The sequence below is a fragment of the Geotrypetes seraphini genome, chromosome 5 (genome assembly GCF_902459505.1).
Source record: "Geotrypetes seraphini chromosome 5, aGeoSer1.1, whole genome shotgun sequence".
NCBI lineage: Eukaryota > Metazoa > Chordata > Amphibia > Gymnophiona > Dermophiidae > Geotrypetes > Geotrypetes seraphini.
The window spans coordinates 9,708,564-9,722,505 of record NC_047088.1 but is presented as its reverse complement, the minus strand read 5'-3'; the positions used below and the strand labels follow the sequence as shown (position 1 = coordinate 9,722,505).

Sequence of the window (13,942 nt, the reverse complement as noted above, 5' to 3'; positions counted from 1 at the left end):
AGCCCAGCATAAATCCTGCATATTCAGTTCTGCACTAAGGGATACAGAGCACAGTTTATTTCAAGTTTCAAGTTTATTAGGATTTTATATACCGCCTATCAAGGTTATCTAAGCGGTTTTTACAATCAGGTACTCAAGCATTTTTCCCTCTCTGTCCCGGTGGGCTCACAATCTATCTAACGTACCTGGGGCTATGGAGGATTAAGTGACTTGCCCAGGGTCACAAGGAGCAGCGCAGGATTTGAACCCACAACCCCATGGTGCTGAGGCTGTAGATCCAACCACTGCGCCACACACTCCTTATTTATGTCCATAAGAATAAATAGCCTTACTGGGTCAGACCAATGGTCCATCAACCCAGTAGCCTGTTCTCACAGTGGCCAAAACAGATCACTAGTACCTGGCCAAAACCTAAGGAGTAGCAACATTCCATGCTACCGATCCAGGGCAAGCAGAGGCTTCCCCTCATGTCTTAATAACAGACTATGGACTTTTCCTCCAGGAATTTGTCCAAACCTTTCTTAAACCCAGCTACGCTATCCACTTTTACCACAACCTCTGGCAACATGTTCCAGAGCTTAACTATTCTCTGAGTGAAAAAGTATTTCCTCCTATTGGTTTTAAAAGTATTTCCCTGTAACTTCATCGAGTGTCCCCTAGTCTTTGTCATTTTTGATGGAGTGAAAAATCGATCCACTTGTACCCATTCTACTCCACTCCAGGATTTTGTAGACTTCAATCCTATCTCTCCTCAGCCGTCTCTTTTCTATTCCGTTCTCCTGAAAGAGCTCAGAATGGGTTCCAGGTTAACATACATAAAATACAGTTAACAAGTTACAATTTGCCTTAGTTACACTATAAGGTTTTTTTTATAGAAGTTTTTATCGTAACTTGACACATACTAGGAATCTAATACCACTATTCTTAATACAGTATACTGTTTACAGGTTAAATTAAAGTTAGGACCCTTCCCCATCCAATCACTTGACAAATAATATTGATTTTGCCATTCCATCAGCTTCTGATTTAGTGAACTATTTTAAAATAAAAATCAGCTGCCTTCTACTGACATCGTCCGTGGCCATTCTAATAAGGTGAATGATGGGATACCAGTTGATAGAATTACTGTAAGTTTTGCAATACCAGATGGCTTCTCTTAAGATATGCCAAAGCTTATTCTTGTTTAGATGCCTGTCAGGTTTCAGGTTTATTTAAAAATTGGATATACCGCCTTATCAAAATTCAAAGCAGTTTTATATAATATAAAAACAAAGTATAAAAAGAGCGTACGTAAAAAACAAATGACAAATAATGCTGCAAACAATCAAACGCACTGACAAACATTAACTTACCGATACAGGATGGAGAAGGGCAGAAATACAATTTGTATAAAGAGAAGGACCAGAACAAAAGGAAGGGGAACAAAAAATAAATAGTCTAGAATAATGTGATTAAAAAATGGCAAGGAACAGATTTCCATTACCGTCCTTAGAAGGACTATTATACACCGAAAGCGTCTTTAAAAAGAAAGGTCTTCAAGTTACTTTTAAATTTATCCATCTGTCCACCTTACCTGATTAAAGCCGCATCTCCTGTTTTTTTTATTGGATTGCTGAATAATTATTTAACAAATGGTACTTTCCCCAACATTTAAAACTTAGTCTATCAGAATTATCATCCAGTTGCATCAATTCCATTATTTGTTAAAGTTATGAAGGGTTATTATATGGCAAAACCCACAACAGCAAAGGTGACTTCTGGTGCTAAGTCGCTTTATTATATGAACAAGACTCGACGCGATCGTGTTTCAGCCTAGAGGGATCTGGATATTGATTGTACAGATATCAGGTGTTTCTTAAGAATTCAATATTTGTAGAATTTGGGTAACTTTTTTTCTATTAGAGACATCTTAGTTGAAGCAACGGTGAATAACTAGGTAAACATGAATAATGTAGTGCTTCCAAAGTGCTGCTTTGTCGGCGTGTGATGCTCTGGCTGTTATCGTCAGCGTTTTGATATTCTCCATGTCTCACGGTTGGGGTTTAGAAGAAAGCATAGTATGGAAACGGTGGTTTCTGCATTGATTGCACATGGCAAAGAATTGTGGTTCAGTTTGACCTAAACAATGCCTTTGATTTGGTCAGTTTTGATCGAACGATGGAGCTTCTGAATTACTTTGGGATACTAGGTTCAGTTTTATCATGGTTCCAGGGTTTTCAGACTGAACGTCGCTATACTTTGACAAAGGACAATTCGTTTTCAGATCACCGGTGCCCCCCTGAGTGGGGTGCCTCAAGGTTCCCCGCTGTCTCCTACATTATTTCACAAACTCATGCAGTCTTTAGGCGCTGTTTTGGATCAAGCGGGAATTCAGCATTACATACATGCAGATGATATTAATTGCCAGTATCGTCAATTATAATAGATACTAGCAGGCTCATAATAAAAAAAACAGGGATGCCCAAGCGGTGACAGTATTCAAGGAGCGGCCTCACCATAGAGAGATACAAAAGCATGATTCCGTTCCTGACAATTCCAAACATTCTATTTGCACACTGAGCTGAGGGTTCCAACTCCCTCAATATGCCAAACTTTAACACATAAAACCCCCACAGCAGAAACCCTGTCTATGAAATCCAGAGAATCCAAGCACTGTCATGTGCCTTAGAGCACTGATACGGCTCCTGTTGGCAGAAACAGATTGGAAAAGAGAGCACGCTTGATTGCTACAGATCCCTGCACATGCACAGCACGGACAGATGCTCAGCAGATACGGAGTAAGCTATTACGGACTAGAAATAGAAGCAAGAAGGTAAAAACAGAACTGGAAACCCCCAGAAGCTTTTACAAAGCGACCCTATTCCTGATGTTATATCCTCCCCCTCCTTCCCTTTCTTTTAACTTTTATTTTAATAATGTATTTATTGACCTTTCCATCCCTTTAATATCCTCAAATTCATGTAAATCCTTGTCTATTGTCTTTTGATGTTCACTCTTCCCCATATATATATATAATTATTATTTTTACTTTTTAACTCTATTAAATTAAACAAAAACTTGAAACTTGATCTTGAAAGAGAAATGCATTTCCTCCTGCACTATTCAAAATACAAAGATACCAGACATACAAAGTTGCTGAAACTGACCGAGAGGATGAAAGACATTCTGCAGAAGACTGAGCAGGGAAAACTGTGCAATCCTGGGGGAAAGAGGAGAAACAGCAGCCAGAGCAGCAAAATCAGGCGAGCTAAGTCAGGGACAATACAGGCCTAGCACCAGGACCTGGGAATTATCCTCCCTGTGACCAGTAATTTTATGTTAATGCTAATCCTATGCTGTAGATGATTTTTTTCTTAGCTGCTTTAGGCCCTGAGATTATAGCAGGACATTTACATGAGAGATCCCCAAAGAGGCTTCTTTTAAGTCCAGCATGGTTACTGGGTTAGGCCATTGCAAAGATAAAGTTTCAAAGTTTTCCAAGTTTATTTTAAAATTTGATTAAAAGGCCTATCAAATACTAGGTGTTTTACATAAATAAGAATAAAGGGAAGGACAAATTTAAAAACAAGATAACATTCAAAAACGAAAAACATAAAGATGGACACATAAAAAACACATACAATAAACAAAAGGAAAGGGGATAAATTATAGAAAAGAGAACGTAAATGGGATAAACAATACGGCAAAAAGGGAAAACATTTTTAGTCGCTGGAACCATTGCGAATAGAGAGGATAATTCATTATTCAAAAGCTTCTTTGAATAAAAAACTTTTTAAGGCTCCTGGGTATCGTTGTAGACAATACGATGAAACCTTCCACCCAATGTGTGGCAGTGGCCAAAAAAGCAAACAGGATGCTGGGAATTATTAAAAAAGGGATGGTTAACAAGGCTAAGAATGTTTTAATGCCCCTATATCGCTCCATGGTGCGACGTCACCTGGAGTATTGTGTTCAATTCTGGTCTCCTTATCTCAAAAAAGATATAGTGGCGCTAGAAAAGGTTCAAAGAAGAGCGACCAAGATGGTAAAGGGGATGGAACTCCTCTCATATGAGGAAAGACTAAAACGGTTAGGGCTTTTCAGCTTGGAAAAGAGATTGCTGAGGGGAGATAGGATTGAAGTCTACAAAATCATGAGTGGAGTAGAACGGGTACAAGTGGATCGATTTATTACTCCATCAAAAATCGCAAAGTTAAGCTCTGGAACACGTTGCCAGAGGATGTGGTATGATCGGATAGCGTAGCTGGTTTTTAAAAAAGGTTTGGACAAGTTCCTGGAGGAAAAGTCCTTAGTCTGTTATTGAGAAAGGCATGGAGGAAGCCACTGTTTGCCCTGGATCGGAAGCATGGAATGTTGCTACTCTTTGGGGATTCTGAATTGAATGTTGCTACTCCTGGGGTTTTGTAAAAAAAAAAAAAGAAAAAAAGAAGGGAGGTTATAATGGATAATTTGTACAACATCTAATTTAATAGATTCCTTTACTACACCTCAATGTCTGACTACTCTTTTATATAAATCATCACTGAAACCATTATAATATACAAAATAACCATTCATATAATATGTTAGCCTATTGTATAAATTGAGGTTGAAGTATCATAAAGGATGCATGGTTCTCAGTAAAGAGACCTTTTATCACTTAGATGTTATTTCAAGTCTTCATCCTGAATGCATGTAATATAATCATCTACTTCAAACCTCCTTCCTACCTTAAAAAGCTTTTTTATTAATTTAATAACTAACGAGGATGAACAACTAAATAGTGGCACAGCAACAATATTGTCCCCTGATGAAGGCTAGCTAATAGCTGAAACGCTCTAGAATAGTTCGAGCATCGGGTAGTTCATAAACCCACCAACATTGGTCCTGGCTGGGAAGCCATTAAGATAAGTGTTGCTGTTCTTCTATAAAAATAAAAATATTTAAAAATTATATTTGATGGAGTGAATGTTAGAATACTATAAACCAAATTAAGTTAACAACATATATTTATTACTTAATTTAAATACAAATTAGGGATAGGTATTGCACTCTTAGTTCATTAGTTTTTAATCCTAATTAAATCTTATTAAATTAATAAGAAAGCTTTTTAAGGTAGGAAGGAGGTTTGAAGTAAATGATTATATTACATGCATTCAGGATGAAGACTTGAAAAAACATCTAAGTGATAAGAGGTCTCTTTACTGAGAACCATGCATCCTTTATGATACTTCAACCTCAATTTATACAATAGGCTAACATATTATATGAATGGTTATTTTGTATATGATAATGGTTTCAGTGATGATTTATATAAAAGAGTAGTCAGACATTGAGGTGTAGTAAAGGAATCTATTAAATTAGATATTGTACAAATTATCCGTTATAACCCTCCTTCTTTTTTTTATGATATCATTGTTGTAGGCTGGATAACTTAAATAAAGATCCTTTTGTTTGATAACTCCTTGGGTTTTGGCCAGGTACTAATGACCTGGATTGGCCACCATGAGAACAGGCTGCTGGACCATTGGTCTGACCTAGTAAGGCTATTCTTATGTTCTTAAATTTGTCTAGATTTTGTTCTACTCGAAGATGAGTTGGTAAGGCATTCCAAATTGTGGGTGCAGTTATCGAGTGCAATGTTATCCGACGAGTGTTTCTAATTTTTAATGAGGGAACCCAAAGCAGATGTTGATTGGAAGATCTTAAGGATCTGTTAGATTCGTACGGAATAAGAATTTTATCTACGAAGGCTGGTTCCTTTGTTTTAAGGGTTTAAATATTAACATGGCAATCTTGTATGTTATTCTGTGTTGAACAGGAAGCCAATGGGCTTTCTTTAAGAGGGGAATAACGTGCTCATATTTCTTTGTGTTCGTGATGACTTTAATAGCTGTATTTTGTATTAACTAGAGGTGCAAATGAAAACTACGACCTTTGTATTGGACTAACTATAGAATTATAAAATGTATGTCAGTACTAATAACCGAAAGGGGCTGTCCCAGATGAAGCCCCCTCTACCATTTCTTAACCCAAAGAATCATATCATTTTCTACATTATCCAAGTAATCCAACCACTCCAGCTCCATCTAGGAGAGTGTGGCATAGCCTCAGCACCCTGAGGTTGTGGGTTCAAACCCTGGGCTGCTCCCTGTAACCCTGGGCAAGTCACTTAATCCTCTTCTGCCCCAGGTACATTAGATATACTGCGCCACTGGTTCAGAGAGGGAAAATGCTTGAAGTACCTGTATGTGAACTGCTTTAAAACTACAAAAAAAAGGGGCAAAAGATGATGCTTTTGGAATATATAAGAAAATTCTGCTAATGACAGTCTGAGGAGGGAGGGGAAGGATGGATGGATGATCAGAAGAATTGTATGATTTATAATGTGAACGGAAACCCAGATTTTTCTAGCTAGTTTCAAAGTGTCTGATCATTTAAACTTCAAAAATAATTTGTGTTCCTGGATTGTTTTTCAGTTCCCTTTTCACATAACATAGTAACTTAGTAGATGACGGCAGATAACGACCCGAATGGTCCATTCAGTCTGCCCAATCTGATTCAATTTAATTTTTAATTTTTTTCTTCTTAGTCTTCCCAGTACTGGCCTTAGTTCTTCAATATTTACTATTATTTTCTAATTCTAGATCTTCTGTGTTCATCCCACGCTTTTTTGAACACCGTCACCGTTTTCCTCTCCACCACCTCTCTCGGGAGCGCATTCCAGGCATCCACCACCCTCTCCGTAAAGTAGAATTTCCTAACATTGCCTTTGAATCTACCACCCCTCAACCTCAAATTCTGTCCTCTGGTTTGACCATATCCTGACCAGAAGGTCCTTGATGCAATGCCGTGGTCTGGAGAAGTCCTCCCCTAACTTCCCCTGATGTGTTCTGGGGTATCTTTTTTGCTCTCTGAACGGTCTCTTCATTAAACCTGCAGTATGAAAATGCCGACTCACACATTCCTGTCTCAATGAGTGGGCGGTCTGTACGTGTGTGCAAACGCTTAACTCCACCCCTGCATTGTCTAAGCCACACCCCCGGAAACTCCTGCTCACAACATACATACTTTATGCACACTATGGGGCAGTTTTATCAATGAGAGCTCTCGAATGTAAGACCACCTTCGTAAAATTACTCTTTTGCCTCTTAATTCTGTAAAAAAAAACACCCAAAATTGCACAGGCTAATCAGCAATTGCCATTTTAAACAGCAATTATTTGCATTAATTACAATCAATTAAGGATTATCGATGTAAATTTATGAACAGGCCTGCACTTAAATTTTATGTGCGAGTGCAAACAGGGGGCACGGGATCAGGCGGATTGGGGGGGGCATTCCTTTAAATTCTACAAATATTTACAGAATTAGGTTTTCTGTGCCTGCTTATTCTCGTTGACGCAAATGGCCATGCTTAAGTGCTAATCTTTAAACCGTGCCTAACTTTAAGCGTGGCTTCTAGACTAGCATATATAGAATTTGGCCCTTAATGTGGGGTCGCTCCAGAGGAATACTTAGAAGACGGATTCTCGAAGGAGGGAGGGTTCGTGACTGGGCAGACTTGATGGGCCGTCGGCCCGTTTCTGGCGTCATATTCTATGTTTCTATGTCCTGCTTTGGCCACATGTGTAAAATTGTTACGCCGGTGAAATGATTTAAATCCGTAAAAGCGAGTGAGGAGGCAAGAATTCGTCCTCCCTGCTTCTTTGTGTGTCCCCCATCCTCACCCCAGCATTGCCTCACTTCTCTTTCGGGGTGCTAAGTGGACTATGACAGCAGCTGAATACTGCCGTGGGGTCTGAACCCCCAGCCCACGCTACCACCCCCAGCCAGCAGCTGAGCCTGTGCTGCCCTCAACTCCTAGAAGTGAAGGGAGCAATCAGACCCTCCCCACCTCCGCTCTCAGCACAGGGAGGGCAACAGGCACAGCAGAGACACACAGGGGCAGAGGAGGTGGACACAATGTAGATTTTGAACTTTAGGGCTCTGGTAAAAAGTGGTTTTCATTTTCAGCATTTTCTTTTTCTTTTTGCAGTGTTTCAAGTTCCCCGAGAGTAAAAAGGATGCTGGTAAGTGGGTCTGACGTTTGTCTGTCCGTCTCTGGAAATTAAATATCTGTTGTCAGATACTTGTATGAATAATTAGTCCACCTACTTTTGGGAGAGGGTCAAGGATGTACAGATGCGTTTGAGTATTAGTCCTCATATTATCTTTGTTCCCTCCCTAGTAAGGCAAATCTGTAAACTCCACAGTCTTCAGATAGCCACTGCATGAAATCAGGAGTAGAGAATGACGGGGGGGGGGGACAAACTTTTCCCCATCCCCGTGAGTTTTGCTGCTGTCGCTGCCCCTGTGCCATTCCTTTTAGCTCGAACACTTACGGTTTGTGCAGATGAGGACAGAGCTTTCAGGAATGGGGCAGGGACAGGAAAAGAAGTCACGGGGATGGGACGGGAAAATGAGTTCCTTCGAGGAAGGGGAAAAATTTATCTAGTCAGGAAAGCAGTATTTCTGTCCTAACTTTATCTAGGTACCTGTGTGAACACTGCTCCTGGTGATCTGTTATATCCCCCTGTCTCTGAATCCCCTCTCCCACCGTAAAACATGCCTTTCTCCATGGAGGGTTCAAGGCAGCGGCAGTGATTTGCCTAGGCTGTCTGCCACTGACCCCTGAGTCTGCTCTAGTGGATAGCCACGCACCAGCAATTTACGTGGCCAGGAGCCTCTGCTGCCCATTTCAATTGCTTTCAATAGCGACCCCATATTTCCATGTGGCGTTTCCTTTCTGTTCTGTGGATACTATGGAAACCTCATGTGATTGGTTCATCCCCTTATTCTCATGGAGGTGACATTCAGCTGGTGTCCCTCAGTGTTTTGCTCACCACTGCCAGCACCATGCCCAGAAACCAACGCCAGGCCATGTTCAGGCTTCGGCACTGGATTTCTGGGTTTGGGGAATCGGCTAAAGCACTTAACTGGCTAGGGCAGGGGTGTCAAAGCCCCTCCTCGAGGGCCGCAATCCAGTCGGATTTTCAGGATTTCCCCAATGAATATGCATGAGATCTATTAGCATACAATGAAAGCAGTGCATGCAAATAGATCTCATGCATATTCATTGAGGAAATCCTGAAAACCCGAGTGGATTGCAGCCCTCAAGGAGGGACTTTGACACCCCTGGGCTAGGGTTACCACTTACAGACAGGACTGACTTCTCTGTGGTCCTATGTATGCAGTTAACCTGGCTGGTTAGGTGCCGAATATCCAAACTTAACCAGCCAAGAGCTAATTCCACCGCCGGGACACCCTGAAAATAGCCGTTTTTCAGTTCAGTACTAAGCAGACATTTTCAGCGGTTAGCCCCAAACAGATACTTTAACCCTCCGGGGGCTAATTCTGGCTAATTAAATCACTTTGAACATCAACCTGACAGTGTTTTTACTTTTCATACTTTTTCTGTTTTAATTAATTAATTGAATTATTGGACTAACTACCCTAACTACCTCCATGAAGAGATCCCACATGCCAATCCCATCTTTTCTTAAAATCTGGCATGCTGCTGGCCTCAATTACCTGTTGCTGGAATAATCTTCCACAACAGGTAATTGAGGCCAGCAGCGTGCCAGATTTTAAGAAAAGATGGGATTGGCATGTGGGATCTCTTCATGGAGGTAGTTAGGGGGTGGGCCATTAGTGTGGGCAGACTAGATGGGTCGTGGCCCTTTTCTGACATCATGTTCTATGTTTCTATTTGGCATGTGGGATCTCTTCATGGAGGTAGTTAGGGGGTGGGCCATTAGTGTGGGCAGACTAGATGGGCCATGGCCCTTTTCTGACGTCATGTTCTATGTTTCTATGTTTAACTTAATACCGTTTTCTCAGTAACTGGGTTAGGCATATCCGCAGGAGGGCAGCTGGGTGGAGATGATGCGTACATGTGGCACAGGGCATGTCAGGAAACCAGATCTTTCCACTCCAAATAGAAACTGTGGAATCAACATCAAACAATATTCCACTCAAAAAATTTGAACTGTTAGGACCATTTATAAATAGATGTGGGAGGGTAGAGAATGACACAGTGACAAAATTCATCACTGTTCCCGTCCCTGCGGATAACTGCAGAAAACCATCCCTGTGTCATTCTTTAAGGAGAGAAGGAAGAATCAGAGTATGAATGGACTCAGCCACTGACCCTCAAGCCTTGCATTGAAGAACGCAGGTGTAGAAGGACTGAGGTAGAGATAGACACTAAAGAATGACAGTCTCTGGTATCCAGAGCTGAGATTGTGATGTCATAATGCCTCATTCCACCAATGCCTAACAGCCAACCTCATCAGTGATGTCACAATACTTGGCTCACATAAGAATCAGAGTCTAAATGGGCCCAGCCACTGACCCTCAAAACTTGCATTGAAGAATGCTGGTGGAGAAGGACTGAGGTTGAGATAGACACTAAAGAATGACACGGGATGGTTTCCCACAGTTATCCACGGGGACAGGAATGGTGATTAATTTTGTTACTGTGTCATTCTCAGAACCCAGTCCGGGACTCACATTCTCACAAATTTGTAGGTGCTCCCTCATAGGCATAAAAACCTCTAAGTCATTAAATAATAGTGTTGATAAAATTGTTAATCAAAATAGCTTTTCAAAAAGTTTCCTAACATTGACATCAAAGGTAACTAGCATTTTGATAGTTATAAATCAGTAGCGTAGTTATGGGTAGGCCTGGGTGGACACAGGCCCACTCATTTTGGTTCAGGCCCACTCAGTGGTAGCACCACACTGTCCTCTGTCCTCTGCGGCATCCCAGTATCTGCCCTCCTGTCTCTCAAACCCGTCCCTCCCTGGTGTACCTTACGCCCATTCCTGGTGCCTGAAGCCTGTGGCGTAGTATGGGGGGGGGCAGACTGTCCCTGACACCATCTCAGTTGGGGCACCAGCACCTCTCCGCTCCCCTATGCCACGCTCTCACCCTCCCTTCCCTGCCTTCAGTACCTCTTTAAAATCTTCACCAACACGAGCAACTACTCTAGCCTGTTCCTCACGCAGGCCTAGCTCCTTTTGAAATTACTTCCGGGTCGTGGATCCAGGAAGTGATGTCAGAGGGAAAGCCAGCATGAGCAGCAGGCAGAGAAGCTGTTCATGCTGGTATGGGGTGGGAAGGGATGGTGCGAGTGTGTCATGGGGCATGGAAGGAGCGGGGGGGGGGGCAGAGAGGATGGCACAGAGAGGTGGCATGGATGGTGAGGGTGCAGAGAGGAGGGTGGGGGGGTGCCACTGCCCTGGGCACCTCCTACCCTCACTATGCTACTGCCTGCAGCGACCTATTTTTGCTGCCAGCCCTGGCCCCAAAGGCATCCCTCTGCCGCCAGACAGGAAGCAGGAAATGGCTTCAGCGAGGGTGGGGCATGGCACAGGAAAGCCTTTGAGGCCGGCAGCAAAAATGAGTCACTGCAGATCCAGGGACACACATATGATATATCGAGAGGGACGGGCTTGAGAGACAGGAGGGCAGATGCTGGAATGCCGTGAAGGAGAGAGGGCATCCATGATGAATTATGAGGGCAATGAAAAGATTCATTTAGCATTGCAAACATCTTCTCTTACATATATAATCAACTGAGGGAGCCCCATCACCAGGAGTCAGTCTCTTGGTCCCCAAAGCGTTGATCACTTCTGATAAGTCCAAGACGAAGCTTAGTATTCTTGGATGTGGGCTCTGATTTATCGTTAGTTTTTCACAATCTGAGTCTTTTAGCGTTAACTAGAGGTAGCTCTGTAAATCATTGCATGATTCTTTCTGCAATTTCTCTCCCCCTACACCTCACAAACCATATGAATTCACCAACCTCACACCACACTGTCTCACCAGACAGGTTCACTCTTCCCATTCCTTGACATATCCCACTAAAGAAGACACGAGGACAAATTCGTCCCCATCCCTCCCCCAGCCCTGAAAGCTCTGTCCTCATCTGCACAAGCCTCGAACACTTTAAAATCACAAGTGTCTTAAGGTTGTGCAAATGAAGACAGAACTTGCAGGGACGGGACAGAGATGGAGATGGATCCTGTGGGAATGGAGACAAATTTGTCTCCATGTCATTCCCTACACTGTCCCCTTTCAGTCTGTATGTCACATGATGACACACTGAGCTAACCCAGAAAGCCACATGTCACCAGGGCAAGTCCAGCTGACAGCCAAACATTCCCATCCACCCTCGCCATCGTCTTCACAAGCGAATGAATCTCAAGCAAGAGTTTGATTTGATTTCTTAATAGCACATTATAAAACCAAAATATTAAAATATTACAGTCCACCAACAACATTTTGCAATCCATCATCCTTTCCAGATTGGACTATTGTAACTCCATCTACTTAAGTCTAACCAAGAAAAGCCTTCAGCGGATTCAGAACACCGCGGCTAAGCTAATCTTCGCAAAAAGTAAATTTGACCATGTCTCCCCGCTTCTGTCCAAACTTCACTGGCTTCCAATAATCTCCAGGGTTCACTTTAAATGCGCCTGCCTGACTTTTAAGATCCTACACAACATCCTTCCTCCCCTAATTCCACTCTCTTGGAATTCCTCGAATCATTGATACCACCAGATCCACCCAAAAATTCAAGCCATCCTTCCCCTCGTTAAAAGGTGTATCCCTTGCAGGAAAACGAGGGACGTTGCTCTCCTTCCGAATCACAGAGCTCTGGAATAACCACTTCGGAATCTGGGCTCCCTCCAACTATTCCAAAAACATCTGAAAACTTGGCTATTCTCAAAAATCTAATACTTCCTTTCCTCTATGGTATTTCATCTTTATACTAAGTTCCTCTAAACCTTCTTTATACTAAATTCCTGTAAACCGTGCCGAGCTCTACGATTGTGGAGATGATGCGGTATACAAACTTAAGGTTTAGTTTAGTTTAAATCCCAGCATACAAGCAATGCACATAAACATATTTCAGAAAAGCTGTCTAGAAGACTCAGATAGCAGCTCTAACAGTGGCATAGTGGTTAGAGCTACAGTCTCAGCACCCTGAGGTTATAGGTTCAAATCCACACCACTTAATCCTCCACTGCCCCAGGTACATTAGATAGATTGTGAGCCCACCGGGATAGAGAGGGAAAATGCTTGAAGTACCTGGATGTGAACCACTTTGAGTGTTATTGTGTAACTACAAAAAGGCAGCATTACAAGTCTCAATCCCTTTCCCTGATGTCATAATGCCTGGCAGAAACCCACAGAGTAGCAACATTCCAGAGCTGAGATTGTGATGTCATAATGCCTCATTCCACCAATGTCTCAGAGCCAACCTCATCAGTGATGTCACAATGGCTTCATTGTTCTATACTTGGCTCACTTCTGACATTGTATTGGAGGAGAGTCTGGCTATAGCCTCACCCCTCCTGAGGTTGTGGGTTCCAACCCCATGCTGAGCCTGGGCAAGTCACTTAATCCTCCACTGCCCCAGGTACAATAGATAGATTGTGAGCCTATCGGAACAGACAGGGAAAATGCTTGAAGTACCTGGATGTGAACCACTTTGAGTATAATTGTATAACTACAAAAAGGCAGCATTACAAGTCTCAATCCCTTTCCCTGATGTCATAATGCCTGGCAGAAACCCAAAGCGTAGCAACATTCCAGAGCTGAGATTGTGATGTCATAATGCCTCATTCCACCAATGCCTAACAACCAAGCTCATCAATGATGTCACAATGGCTTGATTGTCCTAGACTTCCAGAGAAGTTCCTTTGAACATCAGCCCTGTGGTTTATAGGTTCAGCCAGGTGTACACTAATTGAACAGTGGTGGTGGTGGTCAGTGCCACTGAAGAAATGTATTTTAACAGCACAGCCAGCATTTAAATAAATATTTTGGCTGCTGCTGATGAATGCTGACCCCTATTTCTCTGCACTGCCAGTCTCCCCAGCACATGAACCCTCAGTTTGGGTGGTGTAGT

General features: G+C 42.3%; 1 protein-coding gene across 1 annotated transcript in view; it reads left to right on the top strand.

The window, feature by feature from the left end:
* Nucleotides 1–13,942, top strand: part of STARD8 (StAR related lipid transfer domain containing 8) — a 217,334-nt gene that overhangs the window by 45,784 nt on the left and 157,608 nt on the right. Inside the window, exon 3 of the mRNA XM_033945580.1 lies at nt 8,017–8,050. Within this exon, the coding sequence (XP_033801471.1) occupies nt 8,017–8,050 (34 nt within the window). The remainder of the gene's footprint in view (nt 1–8,016; nt 8,051–13,942) is intronic.